The sequence below is a fragment of the Sus scrofa genome, chromosome 2 (genome assembly GCF_054392235.1).
Source record: "Sus scrofa isolate SSC_HxYL_T2T_F1_AM1 chromosome 2, Sscrofa_HxYL_maternal_Yorkshire_Landrace_v2.0, whole genome shotgun sequence".
Taxonomy (NCBI): Eukaryota; Metazoa; Chordata; class Mammalia; order Artiodactyla; family Suidae; genus Sus; species Sus scrofa.
In genome coordinates this window covers 21,270,570-21,284,478 of record NC_139384.1, presented here as the reverse complement: position 1 = coordinate 21,284,478, position 13,909 = coordinate 21,270,570, and the positions used below count along the sequence as shown (strand labels likewise).

At 44.7% G+C, this 13,909-nt stretch overlaps 1 protein-coding gene across 4 annotated transcripts in view; it reads left to right on the top strand.

Moving 5' to 3' along the window:
• Positions 1–13,909, top strand: part of EXT2 (exostosin glycosyltransferase 2) — a 139,742-nt gene that overhangs the window by 90,215 nt on the left and 35,618 nt on the right. For 3 of the 4 annotated variants that reach the window (XR_014837028.1, XM_085011383.1, XM_021083158.2), the window contains 2 exons: positions 169–358; positions 8,261–8,427. Coding sequence is in view for 2 of the 4 variants with exons in the window: in XM_085011383.1 (XP_084867509.1) it covers positions 169–358; positions 8,261–8,427 (357 nt within the window). In the remaining 2 variants the exon portion in view is untranslated. Of the gene's footprint in view, positions 1–168; positions 359–8,260; positions 8,987–10,305; positions 13,055–13,909 lie in introns of those variants that run through there. The other variant, XR_014837027.1, reaches the window with a different exon arrangement.

Genomic DNA, 13,909 nt, shown 5'->3' with positions numbered 1-13,909 from the left:
ACAAATTTTGAGAAGGGGAAGACTTTGCACAGTTGCTTGGCTCTTGGAGTGGTCACGGGAAATGCCCCGAAATCTCCCATGTCTGGGTTTATCAGTGAGGCTGACGGAGAGATGAGCCTTGTTGTTTCTAGACCCTTCTCGGACCCACAGTTATCTGTTCTCTTGCAGAAGTGGGGCAGTGTGAGCAACCCTCTCTTCCTCCCACTGATCCCCCCCCAGTCTCAAGGTTTCACGGCCATCGTCCTCACCTACGACCGAGTGGAGAGCCTCTTCCGGGTCATCACAGAAGTGTCCAAGGTGCCCAGTCTTTCGAAGCTGCTAGTCGTCTGGAATAATCAGAATAAAAACCCTCCGGAAGGTAAGACGAGTGGGGAAGTGGTACTTTCAGGAAAGGCCCAGTTGGGGTACCTCTTAGCTTGGTCAGTTTTTGGATGGCCAAGTTGTTAGCATTCCTTGTTTTAGAAGAATTTGCCTGCTTTGTCAATAGTAATGCCATTTCTGAGTCAGCATGACCCCAATTTTCTCAGTCATCCCCCTCTGTTCTAGGGTGGCCCATTTAACTCTAAGCCCATGGCATGCTCTGTAGCCACAAGTGTTTGAGGGCTTAGGAATCAATAGGATCAAAGGCCATCAGCCTTGGGAAAACAGATCTCGGCTCCCCTCAGTCATCTCAGCTGATTTGTTTACACGAAAACTCAGTTTAAAAGGCATTAGTTTTCTCCTTCCTTATCTCAGCTCTGATACTGTGCTCTTCTTCAAAAAAGAATGGCCTCACCTCTGATAGGGAAAGTCAGCAAAGCATGCCCTCCTCAGGCTTGAATCAGCCCCTTAAAGTGAGCCCTCGCTGGATGCTCCCGCTGGCTCATCCATAATCACTTTGTTCCTTGCCTGGGCCACCCCCGTAATCTGCTGGCTGGCACGACTGCTTGATTCATTGGATTTGTTTTTAATTCAGGACGCACAGAGTACCTTCCACCTGCATTTCGTTTCTCATTCAGTCCGTCTATTACTGATCCTAATCCCAGAGACTTCAAAGCTCCTGCCCTTTATGGCCTATTAAAGCCAGGAAGTTTCTGATGGATTAGAGCAAGGAATGAGTTTGAAGTTTGTAATGTGCACCACTGTCACCGATAAGGTCTAGTTTATTGCCTGACAGTAGTATCTGCACTTTTTATGGCTGTTCCCATTTAATTGGCCATACTGAAGTCGGGACGGTCAACCCTGGAAACTCCTGGTAGTAGATCCGTAGTCTAGGCTGGGAGAAGAACACACTTCTGTCTGTGAGGCAGACGAGAACTTAAATGTCCAACTGAGACATTTAAGAATTTTTTTCTTGGTGAGACTTTTGTTCTCTGCGATGCTCAGTACTTTGTTTTTAGATTCAGGAAGCCCCAGTTTAGTAAATGAAGTAGCCATTTTAAACAAAGGCCTATATTATACCCTGAAGCACACAGCCTTTGTATCATTACTGTTATTATTATCTTTCATGCTCAGTTTTTTCCTCCCAACAGCTAGTTTTCTGGATCGTTTTGTTTTGTTTGTTCGACTCTCAATAAAGGAGAAAGAAACCGTAGAAGGAAACGGAAGATCTAAGAGGAGGGAGGACGAGGCGGCGGGAGGGGCAGGAGCAGCGCAGGGAGAGTCGTGGGGGTTCCCGAGGGAGGGGGACGGAGGTACTGAGGTGTGGGTCCACGTCCCCCTTTGTGGAGGAAGGCCGGCTGTCGTGCTGTGGGCTCGCTCCTGCACGGAGGCCCCAGCTTGCAGAGAGAACCCACCCTCCGGCCCAGATAGGCAGAATTCTGGGGCGAACTGCAAAAGAGGCTTCTCCTTAGAACCCTTGGTTTAGCCACTGTGGGCTTAAGGTGAGTTGTTTTTTATGAAATTGAGTTACTCCTTTGGGGCAAGTATCACTGCAGACTCCAAGAAGGGAGAAATCTTTTTCTTCTTTGTGGGTCTAAGCCCCTGTGTTGGTGTAACGAAAAGCAGGAGCACAAACCTAAGTATTGGGGCTGGGTGTTGTTTTAATTTTTGGTACACCCTACTGAAGTGTAGTGGTTAATTTTATGACCAAGAGTTTCGTTTATTTCTGAACTGTTTCGGCTCTAGGGAGGAAAGAAAGCCCTCAACCGACAAGGTCCTAATTTTGACACGTGTAGAGGCTGGACCAGCTTCTTTTCTAACCATGGTTTTTAGGTCAGGGCTCTGGCTCTGGCGTTGCGGTTGTTTGGGGGAGAACATGAACCATGTTTAATCGTCTGTGGGGTGTTTGTTCAGTTGGTAAATGGGCCTGTCAGCTCTGGCCCTTATGCCAGCAAAGGCATCTGATTTCTCATGTACGGCATTAGTAATATATATATTTTTTAAAAAGCAAGTCCAAGGCTTTGAAATAGTAGAGGCAAAAGTGATGTTTTTCACTTTCTCTACATTTACTAAAATAAATATTGTGGTTAACATGTCTGCTGCCGGGAGGATTAGTGTAGGCAGAAATCCCCCCCCCCCTTTTTTTTTCACTCTCCAACCCAACCAAATACTTTTTTCTTTTTGGTTACATTTAAGTCTAAATTGCTGGGTTTGAAGTTTAAGTAAATACTTAGACGAGGCAATAGAAATTTCCAGCGAGCTTTCATCACGTTGGCTTTGAGCTCTGTCAGAAGGCAAGGCAAGCCACCACCTTCGTCCTCCCTAGCCCTTCAATTTCCAAACGTGATGGATAGAGAGGTTATTTGGCTTGGCCCCTGGCCTCAGTCTGAAGGAAGCTGTTACTTGTACATTTCAGATAGGTTTAACTCAGCCTTCTGTTTGAACCGATTTCGGTTTTAAGTTTGAATTGATCTTGGGAGTCAGATTGCGACTTTCGTAGCTCTTGGTAAGCAGGATGGGATGGGCTGAGCATTGCAGGATGGTCCCCTCGGAAGAGGTGACAGAGACGGACATCAGCTCCCTTCCTTCGGGCTGAATTCTGGGATCGTGGGGAATGAGGGTCGTGAGGACCAGCTATACCTCGAGCAGCTCAGGCACCCCTGGAGTGAGCTCAAGATTTGTACGAAGATAACCTGACCGTCTACTCTGTGGATCTGCAGTTGTTTGTGACAGTGATCGGACGTGGCAGGATAGGCGTGGGGTCCTTGTCACCAACCTGAACGCTTCGTAGTGCATCTGCCAAGCGGAGGAGGATTCTCCTTGTTCACATCTCTCTTGGCATCCAGCTGGGAGAAAACTGTTAATCAACGCACATTAGAAAAAGCAAAAATCCTTATCACAAGGAGTTCTTTTTCTCCTTCAAGCTGGACTAAAGCTCAAAACTAAAGTTGTTAGCGGACTCAGCTGTTTGTTTTTCATAAATTCGACAGTTTTTGAGAAATCTTACTTTTCCGACTACTCTGGGAGTAAGAGCCTGAAGATTTCCAGCTGTGACACTATGCCTCCTTCGGCACGCTAAGAAGTGACCCCAGATTCTTTTGTCTACGGCTCTTCAAGTTGTCGGAGAAGTGAAGTGCGTAAGACTTTACAAGAATCCGATTGTGAAGATGAGAGTGATGGAGTGTTATTATCACCCTGTATTTTATAATAGCTTTTATATGCAAGGAATAGGAACACATTCTGTTGTTAGTCTTTATGACAAACCTGCAAGGAAGCTGTTATTATCCCCATTTTCCAAAAGCGAAACTCAGATTAGTGGAGTAATTTGCCTAAACAGAGCTGCAAAATGGCAGAGCCAAAAATAAACACAGGTCTCTCTGGATCCAATGCTCATGCCCTGTACACTAGGCCCCGCTGTAGCGACTCAGATTGCCATTTAGCGGTAGGAAAATCATCATGCTTTGTCAGGTCTCCGATTTGGATAATGCAGATGAACCAGGTTCTTATCTCAGGCTCAAGGAGAGGCAGAAAAGTAAATCTATTCTTTTGAGAATACTAAGGCAAAGGAAAAAAAAAAATTCCATTCTTTCTCACCTATATTTTTCTTTCCTACCTTGTGCTCCTGTCCTGTTTTTTTAAAGCAGAATTGAAATCCCATATCAGAATTATCTGCTTTAGGGCAGGGAGTAATTATATTCTTTGACTGCTACCCTCTTCTCCCTGTATTCCATAGAAAGGATGCTAAAGCCTGAGAGGAGAAAGGTAGTTCCCTTCTTAAAGGGCCTGTTTTATTTGAAAACGTGAAAACAACAAGCTGGGAATTCTTCTTTTTTTTTTTTTTTTTTGTCTTTGTAGAGCTGCACTAGTAGCATATGGAGGTTCCCAGGCGAGGGGTCAAATCAGAGCTATAGATGCCAGCCTACATCCCAGCCACAGCAATGCCAGATCCGAGCTGTGTCTGTGACCTACACTGCAGCTCATGGCAACTCTGGATCCTTAACCCACTGAGCGAGGCCAGGGATCAAACCTGCGTCCTCTTGGATGCTAGTCAGATTCGTTCCCACTCAGCTACGACAGGAGCGCCCCAAGCTGGGAATTCTGTTTGGAGTCCCAGCTTGTGGTCATGATGGTTTCCATCTTCACCCCGTATCATCCTCTTTGGCCTTCCTCACCCTCTGGAACTTCCCCATCAGAGACTTCATGGAGGCAGGTTAGTTCTTTACAGACATTGTCTCGAGAAATTTTTTGGATATACGCAGGTGGAGAATGTGGAAAGTGGTCTGTTGGACATGCCGTGCACACTCCGCACATGAGCGCCTCATCCAGGAGGAGCACCGTCCACACTTAACACAAGCAGCTAGTCTGTTTCCTATACACTTTGCAAGAAGAGCGGCTCTTTGTTGCCTTGTGAAATTAACGTGGGAAAGACCCCGTGTTCTTCGGTACCTTAGGTTTTCATTAGTTCCATCAGTGCCTTAGGTGTTCTCACTTTTAGAGGATCCATGGCAGGGGTTCTGTTGTTCTCGAAGTGGACATTGAAGATACAAGCTGAGGACATGCTGCTGGATTGTCAGAGTAATGTACCCGTTCTAACATGTCCCACTCTGCCACCCCTCCCTAAGGTTCAGAAAAAATCCTTTGCTCTGGAAATAGATGCCGACTTTCAAGGAAAAGCTCAGCTGACATTTAGTGCATTTCTAGCACGTGCCAGACTACTAGACACGTTCATGTTCATTCTCACACCTTCTCATGTGTGAAGATGATATTACTGTTCCAGCTTCATAGTCAAAGATGCAGGTACCAAGTGGTTGGCTTATTCAAGATCACGTGGCTTGTAAGGAATACACCTGAGATTTTTAAGCTCTCTCCAAAGGCCGTCCTTTCTGTGAAATGTTTCTGCCTCATTCCGTCCTGAGACCTCAGAGGCATCTAGTTTGGTCTCTAGAGTTAGAACATTACAAGTAAAAGGGCACATTGTATTGCTGAAGGCATTTTATTCCATCAGAAAATTCTTACCTATTTTGAGTCTAAATCCGTCTCCCTGTAACACGAAGAAAAGCCCCTGTCCTCTCCGAGCATCCCTCCTGCGCCCTCTACTGCCGAGGCTTAACATCGTGCCAGCTGCAAAGCAGAACTGGTTACAGGGTCCGGTTCCAGTATCACCAACAGGGCAGTGAAGGGTGAATTTGAAGCTAAGAGACAATAAATTGAACGTGAGCGTATTTCGTTTCTTTAAGCACCCTCTAGAAATCCTGGATTCAAGTACCTACACTGTCCTCATTGACTTATAGACTCTCAGTTGTTGGTACTGCTTTCCTGTTGTGATACCAGATATGAATACACAGGTCCACTGGAGGTCTACAGAGGTTCTCAAAATGCAGTCCAGGGACCCCTGAACATCCCTGAGTTCCTTTCAGGGGGTCTGTGTGGTTAAAATTATTTCATAATAATGCCTTTCCTGCACTTTCCTACTTTTTCAAGTGTATAGTGGAGTTTTCCAGGGGCTACGTGGCATGGGTTGGCATCCACTCCAGTGGCCGATGGAATGTGTGCTCATGGGTCTTGGATTTTAAAATTCCCTTGGTTTTAAGTTAGAATACAATAAATGTGTGTGTGTGTGTGCGCGCGCGCGCACGCACACGCGCGTGCACAAAAACAACCTCTGGGGTTCTCAGCAGTTTTTAAGAGCACAGAGGAATCCTATTAACAAAAGGTTGAGAACCACTGGTCTAATCGGTAGAGCTATAACTTCCTTTACTTTAGGTGTTGAAATTTATTCATATTTTATAAGGATTTGGAAATTTATGACAGGATTTATTTTCTTTATCTGGAAGAGGGAATGGGAAGCAAAGGAGAATAAGGGTGACAGCTGGGGAAACTTACTTAATGTCATTGTTTTGTTCCAGATCTAGGAAAACATGGGATTTTTCATGCTGTAATAGATGATACAGGTCCTCATTGCTTGTTGATGTTAAGCAGATTTAGATTTAAATACTGGCCTCATCCTTTATTAGCTCTGTACCTCGGCCAGCTTATATAACCTCTCTGGGCTTTGTAAACCCTGCTTTGTAAATGATTTCTGCCCCACAGGCTTGTCAGGAGGCTGAATGACATTGCAACTATAAAGTGTCTGGAGTATACTGGTTGCTTAATAAAGGTCCTCTTCTCTCTGCTCATTCTTCTTGGGAAGAAGGGACTTGCTTAAGAACCCCGTGGATATTGCAGAACTCAGGAATCCAGTCTCTCAGTCCTGTGCCCACCCATTTATCCCGAGGATATTTATTATATAACTTCGGACCAGGAAAGAAACTAAGATTAACCATAGGTTTATTACTGACTGAAAGGCAGTGACCCATAGGATCGTTTCCTTGGTCTCTATCTCAGTCCTTTCCCAAACATGCTTCTTTTTGGAGTTAACAGAATTTTTTTTTTTTTTTTTTTTTTTGCTCCTTAGGGCCACACTTGTGGCATGTGGAAGTTCCCAGGGTGGGAATGGAATTGGAGCTGCAGCTGCCATCCTACACCACAGCCACGCAGGACCCAAGCCGTGTCTGCAACTGACGCAGCAGTTCACGGCAATGCCAGATCCTTAACCCTAAGCAGGGCCAGGGATCAAACCTGCATCTTCATGGATTCTAGTTGGATTCGTTACCTCTGAGCTACAACAGGAACTCTGAGTTGACGGCTTTTTTAGGCTCTGGGCTTATTTAGAACTCGGAGGATCTTCCTTAATTATAGGGCCTCTTACTTGCACAGGCTTCTTCTGAGACCCGTGGAGCACCCCAACAATGTGTTGCATGGATAGATCGTAAATTCTGGAGACGTAAGATATTTATTTACGGTCGGTTAAGACCGCCCTTTCCCCTCCTGATTGTCCCTGTCATACTTCTTCAGCGTGGTGATTTTGGAGTGGCCACAGGCATTTTAGGGCTTCAAGACTCCCAAAAACTAAACCTTCCCACAATTATGTGATGGGCTTTTGGAAGCCGTGTGATACCTTTTCTGTTCAAATTGGCGCACTGCCCTCTGTAAAGAACCCTGAGCTCCATGACATGGATCCTGTACCAAAGAAGTATTAATTTCATGCTATGCTAAACACAGCATTTTAAAATAAGGAACCTGAGGTTGAATTGCTTCAGTCATTTCAAAGCAGACTGGGAAAAAAATGTAAGGCGAGTCATGAGTTGGTGTTTCTTCAGTATACCAGAAAATCCCACGTAATTGGACCTAGAAACTTGATAGCTACTCTGTAAATTGGTCGTGATGAGAAACCAAACCCAATGAGTCAGGAGAGCGGGGCTGTCGACGGGGTAAAGTGCTAAGTTAGGAAAGCAGAACTCACTCGGGGCCGCGGTCCGGCGAGGGCCGAATTAGGCAGCCTGGGGGGCCGTCAGGGAGGGCGTGGTGGAGGTGGGGGCCTGGGGGCAACGTCTTCGTCTTCAGCACACGTCTTTCCTAGCGGAGCTGCAGGTGGGTTGTGAGCCTGGGTGTGCCTTCCTGAAAGGGCTGCGCAGAGGCCGAAGGGGCCTGATGTTCAGACCACGGGCTGGGGTGAGGCTGCCCAGGGCCGTTCTCCTCTTGTCCTCTGACCTTCATCAGGTCGTGCTCCTGTCTCTCAGTTGTGAGGGAAGGCAGTTCGTGGATTCCGGTTCAGACAGTATTGAGAATCAGTAGTGTTGTGAGGATGTAGAGAGGATGGAACCCTGTACAAAATAAAATATGCTCGTAAGAATGCATTTGTTAGAATTGCCCCTCGCACGGCTGTGCGTGTGGGTTTCATGAGCGTCATGGGCGTAACTTGACTCTTCTGTCCCATTTGGGATAATGATGCTCTCACCAATTTACCTCCTCACAAAAGATACAAGAGTAATCAATACCCTGGTGTTTTTCGTTTTTCCAGATTCTCTCTGGCCCAAAATCCGGGTTCCATTAAAAGTCGTGAGAACTGCTGAAAACAAGTTGAGTAACCGTTTCTTCCCTTACGATGAAATCGAGACGGAGGCCGTTCTGGCCATTGACGACGACATCATCATGCTGACCTCTGATGAGCTGCAGTTTGGTTATGAGGTAGGAGGCTTCCCACAGCACATTTCCACGGTTGATATTTACTGCCTAGTACAGCTTGTCTTTCCTCGTGAAGCGTGTCCTATTAGGTGCTCAAGGGCACAATTTCTAAATCCTCGTCGAGTCCAAAAGCTGCACTTAGGAGTGTGGGCTGTGACGCTTCCTTCAAACTTTGGGGCAACCCTATTCCAGAATGACAGCTGTGCCGTCCACCAGTTTCGGGAACTCCCAAGGAGAGTCCCAGGGGACATTTTCAGAAGAGCGCCTATGGCATTTAACAAGCGCTTAATTGATGTCTCCTTGCCTAGCACGTCCCCGACTCAAGCAGCTGGGCTTGGCAGCAGTAAAAACATCAGTAAGCGAAGAAGCCGGCGACGTTGACAAACAGAAAGCAGACCCTGTTGATGGCTTTCTTTCTGAGTTTTAAGTGGAGAGGCTGGCTGCCTGTCTTTGGGGAGAAACATTCTCTATCACCGTTCATTCAGTGCCGCTGATGGATTAGACTGGGTTCAAGGGTTAAGTATGGAGACCAGGAAAGGTCTCCCCCGGGGAAAGTGCCAGAGCCGAGGCCTGGTGAAAGCAATAGAAATTGATGAGTCCATGAGTCCTGTCAGGGAGGATGTATGGAGATGCACGATGGCGACAGGCAGAGGCTGCGGCTGCCCGGGCATGGTAGTGGCATCAGACCAGGCGAAGCAGAGTGTGCGAATCAATTAGCTACGGCTGGCACGGGGAAAGGGTGGAAATTTATCCCCTGTGCTCGCCCTGCCTTTGGGAGAGAGGGGACCATCTTTGGTTGACTCAGGACTTGTTAACTTTGAGATTCTAAGAAATGATGACATTGTATTTAATGAAGCCATATTTGATATATATATATATATATATATATTTATTGTAGAAATCTGTTTTCTAAGCCTTAAATTAAAGTGGATTTCAAGGGGAAGAAGTAAGAATCCCCCTGCCACCACCAAAGATCAAAAGCTCAAGTTTCACCAGGCTTTTTATTTTATATATGTATATTTGAGTGTAAAAGAAATTTTTTGTGAAACAGACTGATGTGTGATACCCTGATCGATATCATTACTGGCCAGTGAGAGGCCTGAGGGTAGCTAATAAACATACACTCGTCTTTCTGGATTGATTTCATTCACAGAGCTGTCTTTTATATCATTGCATGTAGGGTGTTGGATGATTTTTAGTACACTATCGTTCCCGGGGTTTTTTTTTGTTTTTTTTTTTTTTTAAGTAAATTACCTACTCCTCTAGCCAACTCGTGGCCAAAAGATCAGTTTTTTTCTGCCAGTGTTTTCTCTTTCCATTCACATATGATGGTTTCAGACAATCCCCAATGTGTTTATTTTCGTGGTAAAAGGGAGGCAGAAAAGAGAGCATTCCAAATGAGGTAGCCAAGGTGGACAGAGTGCTACCTGTTTGGTATTTGCAGTTGGTCGAAATGAAGTCTAAGGAAAGAAAGGTAGATGAGATGAATTGTTTTCAACTTCGAGTTGGAACCTGGAGACCTCATGAGACCTGGAATCTCTTTCAACCTTGAATTTGTTTCAAGCAACAAAAACAAATCTGTTGATGAGAGGAGGGGCAAAACCCAGCAGGACTGAGCTTGAATCTTGCCCTCTTTGCTCTGACGCCGTGTTTATGCCACATCACCTCTGGAGAAGCCGTTGCCTTTCAGAGGAGGAGAGGCCGGGAGAGCCCTCATCCCCACGGCCTGCAGTCTGCTCTCAATGCTGTAGAAGGAACGGCTTTTCCAGCCACCGTCTCTGTACACGTACTCTGTTCCTGTCAATTTACTGGGGGGTTACGGACATCTCTTAGGATCTTTTCCTAAACCTGCAAGGCAGTTCATTGTTTTTCTTTACTGAGCCTAAGCAAGGATAGATAACTGGCACATAGTCACGCAGCCAAATAAGTAGGAGGGGTTTAAATCCGAATTTGTATCACACTATACTCTCTTCCCTGAGGATTCTACCCTGCCAGAGATGACTGGTCCTCAGAAGTAGTCCTCAGAACCATCAGCATATCACTTGTCCCTCCCTCACTACATCACCTCGGTGCTAAGGACAACAGGTATTTTCCTCAGGTTCCCTACCACTGGCGCTTTAGGGTAACTCTGTCACATTATTTCTTGCATAGGAATTAATTTCGCGAGCAAAGTTAGGATAGCCCTGGGTCCAAGATTCTGCTCTGTCACCACGGATAACTTATGTAACCACTCTGGGTTGTGGTTTATTCTTACATAGAATGGCAGTGACAGTACATCCTTGGTTGGGTGGTCATGTACATTAGGTAAGGTTGTGTATTGCGTAGCGCCGCCACTTGGGCGGCACTCAGCAAGTGCACGTTCTGGGTCGGGGGCCATGTGCTCTGTCTGCCCTTCACGAGATGCCGAGTTAGCTGCTGCTGTCCTTCTCATCAGTCTGCTGTGATTCATGAGAAAGGTTGGTGGTGGTTTTCATCATTCGAAAGGGATGTTTCTCTTTTGGAGATGGTACAGTTTTGTGTTGAGTCAGAAGACAGAAGATGGTGCTTCTAAATCTCGTTTTTTTGTGCCAAAGCCTGGGATTATTTTCGTGCAGCCTTGATGGATTAAGTGAATAAACAAATCAGTTAACAGAAATTTATGTCCTGGGGAATTCTGTTGACACCCAGAGCTAGCTCCTTGTCACACTTAACAGAGTGTTAGGCCATATCTATCTTGTTGACTGCTAGTCATCCTTCAGCACTCAGCACAAACATTTCTATCTCAGAAGGTCTCAGAGAGTCTCCCGACTCTACCTCTTTGTGAGCATATAATTAACCATGAAGGGTGTTGGTTACTGTCTGCTTTTCTTCTAGAACGTAAGCCCCATAAGGGCAGGAACCAATGCTGACTTGTTCACTGCTGTATCCTCTATGCCTAACCTAGTTCAGTCCATTCAGCAGTTACTCAATAATATTTGATGAATGAATAAATCTCCAGTACAGCCATGCATATAAAAGACAGGAGACAGATTATTAAAGAGATAGGAGACAGAATATTAATATTGAGATATTATTCTAGCCTGCATGCTTGTCATGCTTCTCCACTATCTGGATACAGCCATTTTATTTTATTTTATTTTATTTTTAGTATTTTTTTTTATTTTCCCACTGTACAGCAAGGGGGTCAGGTTATCCTTACATGTATACATTACAATTACATTTTTCCCCCACCCTTTCTTCTGTTGCAACATGAGTATCTAGACATAGTTCTCAATGCTATTCAGCAGGATCTCCTTGTATATCTATTCTAAGTTGTGTCTGATAAACCCAAGCTCCCGATCCCTCCCACTCCCTCCCCCTCCCATCAGGCAGCCACAAGTCTCTTCTCCAAGTCCATGATTTTCTTTTCTGAGGAGATGTTCATTTGTGCTGGATATTAGATTCCAGTTATAAGTGATATCATATGGTATTTGTCTTTGTCTTTCTGGCTCATTTCACTCAGGATGAGATTCTCTAGTTCCATCCATGTTGCTGCAAATGGCATTTTGTCGTTCTTTTTTATGGCTGAGTAGTATTCCATTGTGTATATATACCACATCTTCCGAATCCAATCATCTGTCGATGGACATTTGGGTTGTTTCCATGTCCTGGCTATTGTGAATAGTGCTGCAATGAACATGCGGGTGCGTGTGTCTCTTTTAAGTAGAGTTTTGTCCGGATAGATGCCCAAGAGTGGGATTGCAGGGTCATATGGAAGTTCTATGTATAGATTTCTAAGGTATCTCCAAACTGTTCTCCATAGTGGCTGTGCCAGTTTACATTCCCACCAACAGTGCAGGAGGGTTCCCTTTTCTCCACAGCCCCTCCAGCACTTGTTATTTGTGGACTTATTAATGATGGCCATTCTGCCTGGTGTGAGGTGGTATCTCATGGTAGTTTTGATTTGCATTTCTCTTCTAATCAGCGATGTTGAGCATTTTTTCATGTGTTTGTTGGCCATCTGTATATCTTCTTTGGAGAAATGTCTATTCAGGTCTTTTGCCCATTTTTCCATTGATTGATTGGTGGATACAGCCATTTTAGAGAACAATTTGGAGTTTAAAATGTTAAACATGTTTCTACCATGTGACTGGTCCCACCAGTCTTCCCACAGAGGTTTACGCTAGAGAAATAAGAGCATATAAATGCATTAGTATTTGTACTCGCGGAAGTCAAAAACTGGAGGAAAATGAAAAACTGGTGTCTCCCACAAGTTGAATGAATGTCGTATCCATGCAGGAAAATACTGCTGAATAAGAGACGGGCCATGACCCAGCAACGTGGATGTATTTAAAAATAGTTATGCTGAATGAATGAAGCAAGACGAAAAGACATTTCATGATCTCATTACAGAAAATACAAACTGGTCTTTAGAGATCAAAAGATCCGTGGTTACCTGCAGACGGGGTGGGGATGGTGAATCTGGGAAGGAGGGAAGAGTAACAAAGGGGCACAGAAGACTTTTAGAGGGAATGGCTGTGTTCGCTGTCTTAATTGGTTTTACTGATGTATACAGATGTCAACTATAACGGTTTTTAAATAGGTTCAACTTATATGTCAACTATATTTCAAAAAATATAATTATGTTTATACTCTTACAATAGCATAAAAATGAAATGCTTATAAAAAATAATAAAATGGGTTCCAGATAAGTTCTGTGAAAACTACAAAATATTGGAGTTCTCATTGTGGCTCAGTGGTAACGAATCCAACTAGTATCCATGAGGACGCAGGTTCGATTCCTGGCCTTCTTCACGGAGTTAAGGATCCAGTGTTGCCGTGAGCTGTGGTGTAGGTCGCAGATGCAGCTTGGTTCTGGTGTGGCTGTGGCTGTGGTGTAGGCCGGCAGCTATAGCTCCTGTTCTACCCCTAGCCCGGGAATTTCCATATGCCGCGTGTGTGGCCCTAAAAAAGAAAAAAAAAAACAAAAAAAAAAAAACAAAAAAAATCCACAATTACAAAATATTGCTGAGTGAAATCGGACGGCTTCATAAATGGAAAGATGTTATCATACATGTGGATCCGAAGACTCACTATTATTAAGGTGTAAGTTCTCCCTAAGCTGAGGTATAGATTCAAAGCAAGCACAATCTAAATCCTAGAAGGATTTTTTTTTGTTTGTTTGTTTTTGGTGTTTAGGGCCATACCTGAGGCATATGGAGGTTCCCAGGCTAGGGTTGAATTGGAGCTGTGGCCACCGGCCTGCACCACAGTCACAGCAATGCAGGATCCAAGCCAAGTCTGCGACTTAACATCACAGCTCGTGGCAACTGAGTGAGGCCAGGAATCAAACACACAACCTCTTGGTTACTAGTTGGATTCGTTTCTGCTCCGCCACAATGGGAACTCAGGCTTGCTTTTTTTTTTTTTTTTTTTAATTAAATGAAATCAACAAGCTAGTTCTAAAATTGAAGGGGACTTTTAAAAATGAAAATAAAATAAAATTGAAATAAAAACATTATAGACC